At 37.2% G+C, this 13,468-nt stretch overlaps 1 protein-coding gene across 12 annotated transcripts in view; it reads left to right on the top strand.

Annotated features, from left to right (window-relative positions):
• Positions 1-13,468, top strand: part of THOC2 (THO complex subunit 2) — a 132,424-nt gene that overhangs the window by 20,031 nt on the left and 98,925 nt on the right. For all 12 annotated transcript variants that reach the window (XR_013412544.1, XM_015128126.3, XM_077987565.1 and 9 more), the window contains exons 2-4: positions 773-831; positions 6,459-6,550; positions 9,904-9,955. Coding sequence is in view for 11 of the 12 variants with exons in the window: in XM_015128126.3 (XP_014983612.1) it covers positions 773-831; positions 6,459-6,550; positions 9,904-9,955 (203 nt within the window). In the remaining variant the exon portion in view is untranslated. The remainder of the gene's footprint in view (positions 1-772; positions 832-6,458; positions 6,551-9,903; positions 9,956-13,468) is intronic.

The raw sequence follows: 13,468 nt of genomic DNA, 5'->3' as shown, positions 1-13,468 counted from the left end.
GCCTCCCTAGTAGCTGGGACTACAGGTGCATGCCACCACACCCAACTAATTTCTTTTGTATTTTAGTAAAGACGGGGTTTCATTGTGTTGCCCAAGCTGGTCTTGAACTCCAGAGCTCAGGCAATCCTCCCGCCTTGGCCTCCCAAAGTGCTAGGATTACAGGTGTGAGCCACCGTGCCTGGCCTCTTTTTGTAATGTGAGCAGCCATTGGTAGATGCCTAGATTCTGTAATTTTTTTTTTTTTTTTTTTTGAGACGGAGTCTCGCTCTGTCGCCCAGGCTGGAGTGCAGTGGCGTGATCTTGGCTCACTGCAAGTTCTGCCTCCCGGGTTCACGCCATTCTCCTGCCTCAGCCTCCCTAGTAGCTGGGACTACAGGTGCCCGCCACCACGCCTGGCTAGTTTTTTTGTATTTTTAGTGGAGACAGGGTTTCACCGTGTTCGCCAGGATTTTCTCAATCCCCTGACCTCGTGATCCACCCGCCTCGGCCTCCCAAAGTGCTGAGATTACAGGCGTGAGCCACCGCGCCTGGCCTAGATTCTGTAATTAATTAGGGATCTTAAAATGGTGATATTCTAATTTCATAATTCCTTCTTTATTACTACAGAGATAGTTTTAATCTTCTATGAGTTACCAGTGGTACAGTTTGTATATGAAAGGCAGAATAAATGCCTGATTAAAATTTTTTTTTTACTTGCCAGTTGATATAATTTGCTCTATAAGCATCATCTCATGTTATGTTGGAAATTGAAATGTTTTCTATTTTATTCTAGTTTGCATTTATGTCGGATCCTCAGTGAAAATAAAAGCCATGATAGTTCGACGTATAGAGGTAAGATTTTTAAAAGTATCTTAGTTATTTTTGGCTTGATTAAAATTAGTAACTGTCTGCTTTCTATTCATTGTTAGGTATGAAAACAAAAGGTGTAAGATAGTTCACATTACATAAAGGTTTTACATGGTTATATTATAGTCAGGATTAAAACTGTAATTACAGTAAGACTATATCTCTGTATACCGATGTTATTTGACCTGCATTATAATGATATGATATTGCTTGACTTTTGTAATTGGGGCTTGGTATATTTAGCTAAATTTCAGCAGTTGTTAGCTGTATCAATCATAAATATGACAGAAAAGATAGCATGGAAAGAAAAATTGTTCTGATCTTATTTGCACTAGAAAATTTCCAGAAACTGAGGTTCAGTGTTTTTACTACAGCTGGTTATGTTTAGGTGGTGTCTGGGGATCTTGTTAAAGGCAGTTGTCATGGAAAACATTCAAACAAAGGAGTTGTTTATTGCATATCACAGATATGATTTATTAAATAAAATATTATATAATTAAATAGTATATATTATAATTTTCCAGTATCTTTAGTTTCAAAAGATTTTACTATTTAACGTTTTATTAATTTAAAATTAGACATGTGGATTTGGCAAAGGAGGGACAAAACTAAAAGCGATTGTGTCTAGTAAGTGTAAAGCATTTACATTTGTAGTATTGTTGGGGGTAAAACCCACAGTATTTTTTTAAATTAGAAAATACATTTTTATAACTGATATTCTATTTGAAGGCAAAAGCATTAGATAAAATGTATTATGGTCATTTAAATTATGCTTTTGTGAATAGAAGATTAAGAACAGAATTTTACATATATATATATGCTTATTTTTGTTCCACCAAAAGTTATAACTTTCATAAGAGAGAATATATTTTCTTTTTTTTTCTGTCTTTTTTTTTTTTTTTTTAAAGGAGACAGGGTCTCTTTCCATTGCCCAGGCTGTAATGCAGTGGTGGTGTAATCATAGCTCACTGCAGCTTCAAACTGGGCTCAAGCGATCCTGCCACTTCAGATTCCCAAGTAGCTGGGACTGCAAGTGTGCAACACCGCTCCTTGCTTATTTATTTATTTATTGTTTGAGATGGAGTTTCACTCTTGTTGACCAGGCTGGAGTGCAATGGTGCAATCTCTGCTCACTGCAACCTCTGCCTCCTGGGTTCAAGCGATTCTCTTGCCTCAGCCTCCTGAGTAGCTGGGATTACAGGCATGTGACACCATGCCTGACTAATTTTGTATTTTTAGTAGAGATGGGGTTTCACCATGTTGGTCAGGCTGGTCTTGAACTCCTGACCTCAGGTGATCCTCCCGCCTCGGCCTCCCAAAGTTCTGGGATTACAGGTGTGAACCACCGTGCCCAGCCTTATTTTTTTAATTTATTTTTTTGTAGAGATGAGGTATCTTGCTATATTGCCCAGGCTGGTCTCATATTGGCCTCAAGCAGTCCTTTCGCCTCAGGCTCCCAAATTGTTGGGATTACTGTCATGAGCCACCTTGCATAGCTGAGAATATACTTTTTAAAGAACATTTGGGCAGGGTGTGGTGGCTCATGCCTGTAATCCTAGCACTTTGGGAAGCTGAGGTGGGTAGATCACTTGAGGTCAGGAGTTCGAGACCAGCCTGGCCAATATGGTGAAACTCCATCTCTACCAAAAAAAAAAAACCAAAAACCAAAAAACAAACAAACAAACAAAATAGCTGCGTGTGATGGCGTGCGCTTGTAATCCCAGCTACTCAGGAGGCTGAGGTACGAGAATCGCTTGAACCCGGGAGGCAGAAGTTGTAGTGAGCCAAGATCACACCACTCCACTCCAGCCTGGGTGACAGACCTTGTCTCATAAAAAGAACATTTGGATGTGTGAGTGAAAAATGTTTTTTTTAACAAATGAAAAAGCCATTTTTTACCCTGTCATATGGGTAAGACCTGTTTTAAGAATTAACATTCCTAGCCTGCCATCCCCAAATTATTTTCTTGTTTATCCTGCTTATAAAATTGCATGATCACTCAAAAGATTTTTGAGGTTGATAGACAGTAATGTATTCTTGTTTAAGTTAGTTGACTGTCTGAAGTGTAAGAATGTACAGAAAGACTCCTTTCTAAAAATACTTGGGTACTTTATCTTTTTTCTTCCCCGTGTTTAAAATCAGTTTTTAACATCTCAGTTAACTTTGATCTTGTTTAATAGAAACATTAGGTGGATAAAATAGAAGAATTTTCAATAAATGATAGTGTAAATAGTGTAACAATGTGACTCTGGATCTTTAATAACTATTAGGTTATTGTTTATTTGCATGGTTCTGATTCACATGTGAAACCAGAAATAGTTATGAGTGTGGCCTTATTGGCAGAAGTGCCAGTGCTCTCCTTCTCTTACCCTTGCTTGTTTCCTTAACACATATACTCACTCCTTGGCTGATCTCTGTCAACAGTCAGGCTTTGGTTTGAGGGGCTCCAGTTTGTTGTCCTAGCAGGAAACTGACTGAATGTCATTCCTTCAGAATCTCTTTTCTGTCTTAGGGGTTTGTGTTTGGGCAGTGTTCCCTCTGACCTTTCTCTTTCTGCCCTTCCTTTGAATTAATTTCATTTCAGGCAGGCAGTTTCCCTTGCACACACTGCTTCTCCTTGTTTCTTTTATAAATCACCTTCCCCCCACCCCAACCACTGCCAATGAAACAACACTGTAAGGATGGCTAATAAACATGAGTAATTGGGGTACAGTGTGATATTTTGATATGTGTATATAATGTGTAATGATCAAATTAGTATAATTAGTGTATCACCTCAAACATTTATCATTTCTTTGTGTTGGGAAAATTCAAAATCCCTTCTAGCTATTTGAAAATAAACAGTACATTATTGTTTAAAAAAAACAAACATGAGTAGTACTAGTAATATTATTAGACATAACCAAGAATTGGTGTCTTCAACATTCAAACCCTGCAAAAACTAAGAATCTCTAGAAGTACCTTCTAGTGGCCATTCTTTTTTTTAATTTTTTTTTTTTTTGAGATAGAGTCTTGCTCTGTTGCCCAGGCTGGAGTGCAGTGGTGCGATCTTGGCTCACTGCAAGCTCCGCCTCCTGGGTTCACGCCATTCTCCTGCCTCAGCCTCCCAAGTAGCCGGGACTACAGGCGCCCGCCACCACGCCCGGCTAATTTTTTGTATTTTTAGTAGAGACAGGGTTTCACCGTGTTAGCCAGGATGGTCTCGATCTCCTGACCTTGTGATCCGCCTGCCTTGGCCTCCCAAAGTGCTGGGATTACAGGTGTAGCCACCGTGCCTGGCCTCTAGTGGCCATTCTTAAAACTACTCTTTCTGAAGTGTTAGCGTTAAGATAAAATATTTTATTGAATTTTTTGTGGATAACTATAAGGGTTATAAGTTTTCCTCCTCATTGTAAATGTAAAGTTTTTCACCCGCAATATAGATTTTATAGGTTTCTGTGGAACTAGCCTGATAGTTTTAAACCACCACTTACAGTTTCTATGGATAAAACACAGTAGGAGTTCCCAACCATTCTTAAATAGGCATTTAGAAAACTCGTGAATTAGGCCAGGCATGGTGGCTCACGCATATAATCCCAGCACTTTGGGAGACCAAAGCGGGCAGATCACTTGAGGTCAGGAGTTCAAGACCAGCTTGGTCAACATGGTGAAGCCCTGTCTCTACCAAAAATATAAAAATTAGCTGGGCTTGGTGGCGGACGCCTGTAATTGCAGTCACTCGGGAGGCTGAGGCTGGAGAAGCGCTTGAACCCAGGAGGCAGAGGTTGCAGTGAGCCAAGATTGCGCCACTGTACCCCAGCCTGGAAAGCGAGACTGTGTCTCAAAAGAAAAAAAAAAAAATTGTGATTTGAGAACTATCGTTGCTGCTGTGTGGATCACAGTATGATTGTTTTTATGTCACTTTAGTGTCAGCAAAATGACCCAGGTCACTTGTTCTCTATTTTAATCTCCTTCTGTGATTAAGATTAGACTTCCCTGGTTCGCTATGAGTACCAGAGGACATATTCTCACGGGACCTTAGTTTTTGATAATTGGCTATTTTGTTCCTCTGATTGCTTAAAAAAAAAAAAAACCCACCTTAATTGTCTGGAAAATTTTAAATAAGTATTGTTTGTTGTAAAGCATTTTATTCATGGAAATACAAAGCATGAAGTTGACCTCTTATACCTACGATACCAAAAAATAGAAATTTTTTCCTTTGTTTTTATATTGTTTATTTAAAAGCACAATGAAGATATAGTTGTAAAATAGGCAGAATATATTTAATAAATAATTCTTCATAAATACTTGGAATAATTATTAGCAATAGCAATAGCAAATGATTTAATGAACAAGTTAATTTTACTGCAAAATAGTATTTTCATTAAGGGGGGATTTATATACATTTTGATTTCTATTATGTTCTTTTTTGTGGCTAGGAGTCATAGCAGGGGAGAAGTTTTTTTTAAATTTTATTTTTGAGACAGTGGTGCTATCACAACTAATTGCAACTTCCGGAAGTCTCCTGGGCTCAAGTTCCCGCCTCAGCCTCCCAAGTAGCTGGCATAACAGGTGCACGCCACCACACCTGGCTAATTTTTTTTCTCTTTTTTTTAGTAGAGATGAGGTCTCCCTATGTTGCCCAGGCTGGTTTCGATCTCCTAGGCTCAAGCCATCCTCCTGCCTTGGCTCCACAAAGTGCTGGTATTATAGGTGTGAGCCACTGCACCTGGCTAAGAAGATTTTTAAAATATTTGATTTTTTAACTTGCTGTTTGGTTCTGAAAAAAATTTGATTCTGCTCAAAAGTAGATTGTAAATAGACTTTATTTTACATTAGTATCTTTAAAGCTTCTTGTTTAACTACTTTCTCATGATTGGAAGGAGGTAGAGTTTTTAGTACATGGGACTTAAAAAAAAAAGATGACCAGAAAGAGGTGTTCACCTGGCCACTAACTACCCATTCCAAAACCAAAATATCTTTCTTCAGGAAAGGGGACTGTGGTAATTAATAGTGAATGTTGCTACTTGTGGTTGACAGTTATCATAGAACTACCATTTTATACATGTATTTTTTGTTAGATTTTTATGGGACAAAGAGATTTTAGATTTGGGGAGAAACTTCTCTCACTCTAGGGTATGGTTAAAACTCGGTAGTATATTTACTGCTACTCTTTATCTGTTGTCACTATAGCCCTGAGATTGAATTGAGAATATATCCGAAGTCTACTAGTGAGGAGAATGATTGGTTTAAATCCACTCGCTAGAGTTCATTGAAAATAATTAGAGAGACTTGAGTAGCATGAAAAAATGCTTTAAAAGTGTTTTGGGGGGAATCAGAATGCTATATGATGTGCATGGTGAATTTAAATATGTAAAATCTGTAGACATACAGAAAAAACTGGAAAGGAATGCTCAAGCTGTAGTTATAGTAGTGGAGAGGTGGTTAACATTTTTCTAACCTTTTAATTTTATGTTTTTGTGAAAAAGAAAAAAGTGCTAGAGGAAAAGCGTTAGAATTATATTTTTTCATTATTGATGTTTATAATAATTCTGAGAAGTAGGAAATATATAGATTTACTTTTCATGTTCAAGAGACTGTATCCTTACATTTATTTCTCTTATGTTCAACAGATTTCCAGCAAGCTCTCTATGAGTTGTCATATCATGTAATTAAAGGAAATTTAAAGCATGAACAGGCATCTAATGTTCTTAATGACATTAGTGTAAGTATGTATATACATATTTTTAAGTTAATAGTTGTTATATATCTTTTGCTTTGACACAAAGATCCCTGAAGTTTATAACTTGTATTTTATTCAAAATTATAGTAGTGGATGGATTTTTAAAATTTTCTTTTTTTTTTCTTTTTTCCCCTCAAAACTATGGAAGGGAGTAGTGGATGTTTTAAGATGATATTGGTAAACCGTTTTTGCCAGACAGGAACACAGATAGTTTAATCTTTTTATCTGGTTGTTACTAAAGTAGGAAATATCAGGTAAGCTGGTAGGGGAAAAAAAAAAAGGCTGTGCTGTAATGAAATTAAGGTATCCATGGGTGGGGGTAGGGGAGAGGGATAGCATTAGGAGATATACCTAATGTAAATGATGAGTTAATGGGTGCAGCACACCAACATGGCACATGTATACATATGTAACAAATCTGCACATTGTGCACATGTATCCTAGAACTTAAAGTATAATTAAAAAAAAAAAAAAGAAATTAAGGGATCCTTAATTAAAAACGCCACTCTAAAAACATAAATTGGCTAAAATATTTTTCTCTCAATATAAGTCATTTTTTTGTTTGTAGTTATGTTTAGAAATTAAATATATTTTAAAAATTGAGGATTAAATTATTTTAAATTGCTATTGCTTGGCTCTAACATTCACTTGGTGCCAGTTTTCATTTACTTATGGTTTAAAAAAAATTGACTAGATTAAAAAAAACCCTTTTACATGGTTATTCTGTTTCACTCTTTCTTTGGAGGATTTAAGTTAGATTCAGACCAAATGTTTTTCATGGTGGTTTGGCATTTGAATTGGAAGATGGGCTTTCACATTGTAAACCAGTAGTTAAGCTTGAGGTTTTATGAGTGGTGTGCTGTTCTTTTATTATTAAGCTGGTTTTTAAACTTGTATATGAATAAAATTATCTTGTGTGTGTGTATGTATATATACATTTATAATGAACTTGTATATAAATAAAATTCAGAATAGCTTTTATAATAGGTTTTATTAAGGTGTGGGAATTGAAGCTTCTTGGTCTCAATCTGAACTTCTCTTACTGTGTTTCTTTAATCTTCTGTAGCCTTTTTTTCTGTCAGGGGAGGTAATATTTGTATGTTTTTTGTGCTTTCCCAGGGATAGTCTTAAGGAAATTCTAAGTTTAGCTGTTGTGATTTCCACCCCATATTGGGGTGTATTTGAGCAGTAGGAATTCAGTGAATTTCCCTTTTGTCTCTAAATTATCTCCAACTGATAACAACAGCATTAGTTCATGCTGGAGTAGTCTATTTCCTTTTTTTTCTTTTAACGTTAAAAAAATTCAGTTGCTGCCAATCTTTCTTAAATAACTAATTTTTCATTTTTGAAAACTCTTATCTTACTATATTTCTGATCTTCAAGTGGCCTGAGTACTTGCATTTAAATAGACGTAACCAGAGTTCAGAGCCCTTAAGAAATTTGAGGCTAAAATCTGATTGACAAGGTTATTTCATTTTGTAAATTGAGCATTGGTATAGGTTTTAGTTTGTTTATGGGATCTGATTCTGATTCTTTTTCCATTTATTGAAAATGGATAGTTCAAGTGAATTTTATGTATGTATGTTTGGTTCTTACATAGCTTCTTTCTTTTGAATACTTAATGATGTTTTTATAGATACTTCTGCAGCTTAATTGTCTTTGTCATGGCTTTCTCTTAGTACTAAACACTGTCCAGTATCTTACCCACAGAAGAGTATCTTGTGCATTTCTTTGCAGCTGCCAGATTTTTCTTTAGAATTTCCTTTAGTTTCTGAAAATAGGCTAATTTTAGGGTTGCTGTACTGCCAGCAAACTGTTAACTGCAATAAGTGAACTATGATCCCTTCTAATGCAAAATAGCCCTAAAATTGAGTGTGGGAGTAGAAAGTCAAGAGACAAGTCTAGAATAATACTGAAGTTTTTATTCAGAAACAGGAGGGTCCTTTTCTTTTCTTTTCTTTTTCTTTCTTTTTTTTTTTTTCCCCCAAGACGGTGTCTTGCTCTGTCACCCAGGTTGGAGTGCAATGACACAGTCTCAGCTCACTACAACCTCCGCCTCCCAGGTTCAAACAATTCTCCTGCCTCAGCCTCCCGAGTAGCTGGGATTACAGGCGCATGCCACAACACCCGGCTAATTTTTGTATTCTTAGTAGAGACAGGGTTTCACCATGTTGACCAGGCTGGTCTTGAACTCTTGACCTTGTGATCCGCCTGCCTTGGCCTCCCAAAGTGCTAGGATTACAGGTGTGAGCCACTGTGCCTGGCCCGATTTTGGGTCATTTTCCCCAAAGGCTACAAGAGTGAATAAAGAAAATAAAGAGAACATTGAGCTCTAAAAAAGGGGAGAGGGAGGAGGAGGAATAAGGGTTGGAAAACTACCTATTCAGTACTGTGTTCACTATTTGGATGATGGATTCGATAGAAATCCAAACCCCAGCATTACGAAATACATTCATGTAACGAACCCGTACATGTACCTCCTGAAACTAAAAAACAACCCCCCCAAACCAGCTTTTAGCTTTTTAGCTGGTTTTGTATTTTCAAGATTTCTGTTTTTCTGATACCATTATGATTTTTGCATAGATCAAATGTTGACTCAGGCATGAGCACAACATTTAAAGTCTTGGGTGAAAAATGTACCATTTTTAACAGTCTTCCTTTAGGTAGGTATGAGGTACTCTAAATTCATGTGATTTCTAAAATGAAACCTCATTGGAAAAATGTTACTCGTTTGTGCTCTTTAATATTTCCCAAAGTGCTTGTTTAGGTTTCCGTTTTTTAATCAAGTTATTTCATGGCAGACGTAAACATTTTTTGCAAACATTATCTTCCTCTTTGTTATGAAAGTTTACTTGAAGAATTTTAATATTTGTCAATATAATGATGGGGTTTTTGGTTTTTTTAAAAAATTTTTTCAGCTTCACCTGGAAATAAATTTTTTTTTTTTTTTAAAGTCAGAGTTTCCTCTGTTGCCCAGGCTGGAGTGCAGTGGTGCGATCTTGGCTCACTGCAGCTTCCACCTCCCAGGCTCAAATGATCCTCCCACCTCAGCCTCCGGAGTAGCTAGTGCGCCATCATGCCTGGCTAATTTTTTTTTTTTTTTTTTTTTTTTTTTTGTAGAGATGGGATTTCATCACGTGGTCCAGGCTGGTCTCAAACTTTTGGGCTCGAGTCTTCTGCCCTCCTTGGCCTCCCAAAGTGCTGGGATTGCAGGTGTGAGCCACTGCTCCCAGCCGTTTTTTGTTTCTAAGTTTCACAGAAGAGTGTTATTATGAAACCCTAATACTTGCTGTGTGCTTTTTTGCTATTTACTGTAATTATATTTTTAAAATTAGGAATTTCGTGAGGATATGCCCTCCATTCTTGCTGATGTATTCTGCATATTAGGTAGGTATTAAGCCTTTATTTCACCTGTAATGTGCTGTTTGGTAAGTCAAATGTTTGTTAAATAAAATGTTTTAAACTAAGAATTTTACAAATGTTTCTGCAAATCTCGAAGCAAATTGATTCTTTGTAGAGAATATAGCAATATAAGTCAAATGTCATAATGTTATAAACAAGCTTTAGAGGTATAATTCAGATTGTTTGAGTTTTTGACAATGTAGATTTGTATAAATTTGAGCTAAATTAAGTTATTTCAAGTTAAAAGGCCAAGTTTTCTGAGATTTTGGTAACCAAATAATCTTATTTAATGCAGGTTTTCAATGAATGATGTCAGAATCTCATACTTAGGACACTCAAGAAATACTTTGCTATTGTACTCTTTTGATTCTTCTTAATTTTAGAAAGAGCAAGAAGAGCCAAAGTAATCAAAAGTACTTTTGTTTTGAGGATGAGAAACCAGCTTTGGGAATAGCAACTTCTTTATTTTTCCAGAATAAATACGGATTCATGCAAGATAAAAAAAGGAGTATTTCTGTGACTTAGAATGAAATGTAGTGTCCCATGGCATGGATTTAAAAAGTAATGTTTATTATAATTTTTTTTTCTCCAATTTTAGATCTAGATGAAAATAACTGAGCACAGGTTTCCCATCAGTCAGTCCTGTGCTTTCTTTTCTTTTCTTCTCTTTCTCGAGACACGGTCTTACTCTTTCGACCAGGCTGGACTGCAGTGGTGTGATCTTGGCTCACTGCAGCCTCAACCTCTTGGGCTCAAGTGATCCTCCTATTTCACCACCACGCCCTGCTAATATATATATATACACACATACATACACACACACACCAAACATATATTTATATATAAACAAATATATAAATATAAATATATGTGTGTGTATATATAAATATAAACAAAAAATGTATATATTTTAGTAGAGATTGGATTTCACCGTGTTGCCCAGGGTTGTCTGGAACTCCTGGGCTCAAACAATCTGCACACCTGAAGCTTCTAAAGTGCTGGGATTATAGGCATGAGCCACGGCACTAGGCCCAGTCTTGTGCTTTCTGTTACTTTGAATCTAATAGAAGACGTTGCCAAACATTATTGTATTCATTTTATTTATTTAGTTAGTTTTTAGAGGCAGAGTCTCGCTATTTTGCCCAGGCTGGTCTTGAATGCCTGGCTTCAAGTGATCCTCCCACCTTGGCCTTCCAAAGTGCTGGAATTATAGGTGTGAGCCACTGCACCCAGCCAATATTCACTTTAAAATAAGACATCCTCTGAGGGTTTGTGAACCTGGAATGAATTGTTTTAGCTCATTAATCTTAATTCTTAGAATTAGATACATTACTTAAATGTCTTACTGAGAATTTAGAATTTGTTCTTGACAAATGTAAATGCTGGTGCTTGATCCTTCAGGAAGTTTCAGATTTCATAAGTTCCCAGTAATGTTGGGAGTAGGTCAACATGTATGTGGACTGGGAGTGATAAATGAAAAGAGAAGACCGTTGATGAGATGAGCACATGTCCCAGTTTTGTTTTCACTGGCTAATTATTAATAGTGCCCCCTTTTACTCATATGTTCATGCTATCTGTTGGATTGATTTAAGCCAACCAAAAAACCTTTTAAGCTAAAATTTTTAGTGAGGCACTAAAGATATTACCTTTTTTTTTTTTTTTTTTTTTTGCAAATAAATATATCATGAAACAAATTTCAGTTAAAAATATTTTTACTATAAATTTGTAAAACTGTAAGACTGATTTGTAGGTAACATTTTGTGGAAGCTATTGTTCCTTGATAGTGTCAGGAGTATATCTTTCTTTGGGTAATCATCAATTATCAGCTTATTGGCCCTAGTAATTTCTTTATTGACTTATTAGGTTATATTTTTCCCTTCGTAGTTATTTAGTAATATGAATTATTGTTACAAGTCATTGTCTTTTACTAGTAACATGAATTCATGAAGATGATGCTTGGTTGCTCTTGGGAAATTTCTCTTAGCCTATCCAGTCCATTTTTTGTTTGAGATGGAGTCTTGCTCTGTCACCCAGGCTGAGTTCAGTAGCACGATCTTGGCTCATTGCAACCTCTGCTTCCTGGGTTCAAGTGATTCTCCTGTCTCAGCCTCCTGAGTAGCTGGGATTACAGGCGCATGCCACCACGCCTGGCTAATTTTTTTGTATTTTTAGTAGAGATGGGGTTTCACCATGTTGGCCAGACTGGTCTCAAACTTCTGACCTCAAGTGATCTGCCCACCTAGGCCTCCCAAAGTGCTGGGATTATAGGAGTGAGCCACAGTGCCCGGCCTATCCAGTCCATTTTTATAAGCAAGATTATGATGGCAAACTTGGGAAGAGGATTTTCCTCACCTGCCCCCTCACTCACCCACCCTCACCCTTGGCAGAAAAAAAATGATTAAAGTGTGACCCCAGATCAAGGCTGGGGAATAGGAGTAAGAATGTGAGCTACCTCTAATAATAATGATGATGATGATGATGATGATGATAATAATAATGATAATAATAACAATTTAAGTTCTGCTTTTAGAGTACCTTCCATGTTCTAGGCATTGTGTTAAGCATTTAATTTTTATTTTAATCCTTACATCAACTCCTGTAATGGTGGTAGGTGTACAGATCAGAAAAATGAGGTTCAGTGAAGCGGTGATTTTTCAAGGCCACACAAGCCAGTAAGGCAGAATTTGAACCTGGGTCCCTTTGGCTCCACAGCCTGTTATCTTTTTATTACATCATGTTGTCATTCTAAATGTTAACAGTTATAAGGGAAATTAGTGCTGCGCTTTCCAGGTTAAGATAGCAACTCCCCCCTGCCCCCACAAGCCCGCCCCGAGATGGAGTTTCACTCTTGTTGCCCGGATTGGAATGCAGCAGTATGATCTCGGCTCGCTGCAACCTCCGCCTCCCAGGTTCAAGTGATTCTCCTGCCTCAGCCTCCCGAGTAGCTGTGATTGCAGGCATGTACCACCACACCCAGCTAATTTTTGTATTTTTAATAGAGACAGGGTTTCGCCCTGTTGGCCAGGCTGGTCTCGAACTCCTAACCTCAGGTGATCTGCCTGCCTTGGCCTCCCAAAGTGCTGGGATTGCAGACTTGAGCTACCGCACCCGGCTGATAGCGACTTTAATAGACTAATCATATGAAGGTGAGGGGACGTGAGAGCTATAGAAACGGGGAGTCTGCTGTAACTTGGTATGCTGATGGGACCTCTGGGCTAGAGTAGGTAATTGGTGATACTGGGCACTAGAGTTGGAAATAGCTGAGGGCTTTTTATTAAAATCAGGGGAAATTAAAGAGAATTTATTCGAAGTAGAGGAGTCAGGGATAATAAATGAGTTTATTAGAATGGAGTTAATGAGTTAGAGCAAAAAGAATAAAGAAACCAGGGAAGGTACAGTTGGGATAATAGAGTCCTGTACTGATTGTTGAGATAGTTCAGCTAAGAAATTTACTGAGACCCTATTAAGCATTTCCTAACATTGTCAGAACCCAAGAGA

This window comes from Macaca mulatta, chromosome X (genome assembly GCF_049350105.2).
Source record: "Macaca mulatta isolate MMU2019108-1 chromosome X, T2T-MMU8v2.0, whole genome shotgun sequence".
In the NCBI taxonomy this organism is placed as follows: Eukaryota; Metazoa; Chordata; class Mammalia; order Primates; family Cercopithecidae; genus Macaca; species Macaca mulatta.
This window is presented reverse-complemented; position numbering and strand designations above follow the sequence as displayed.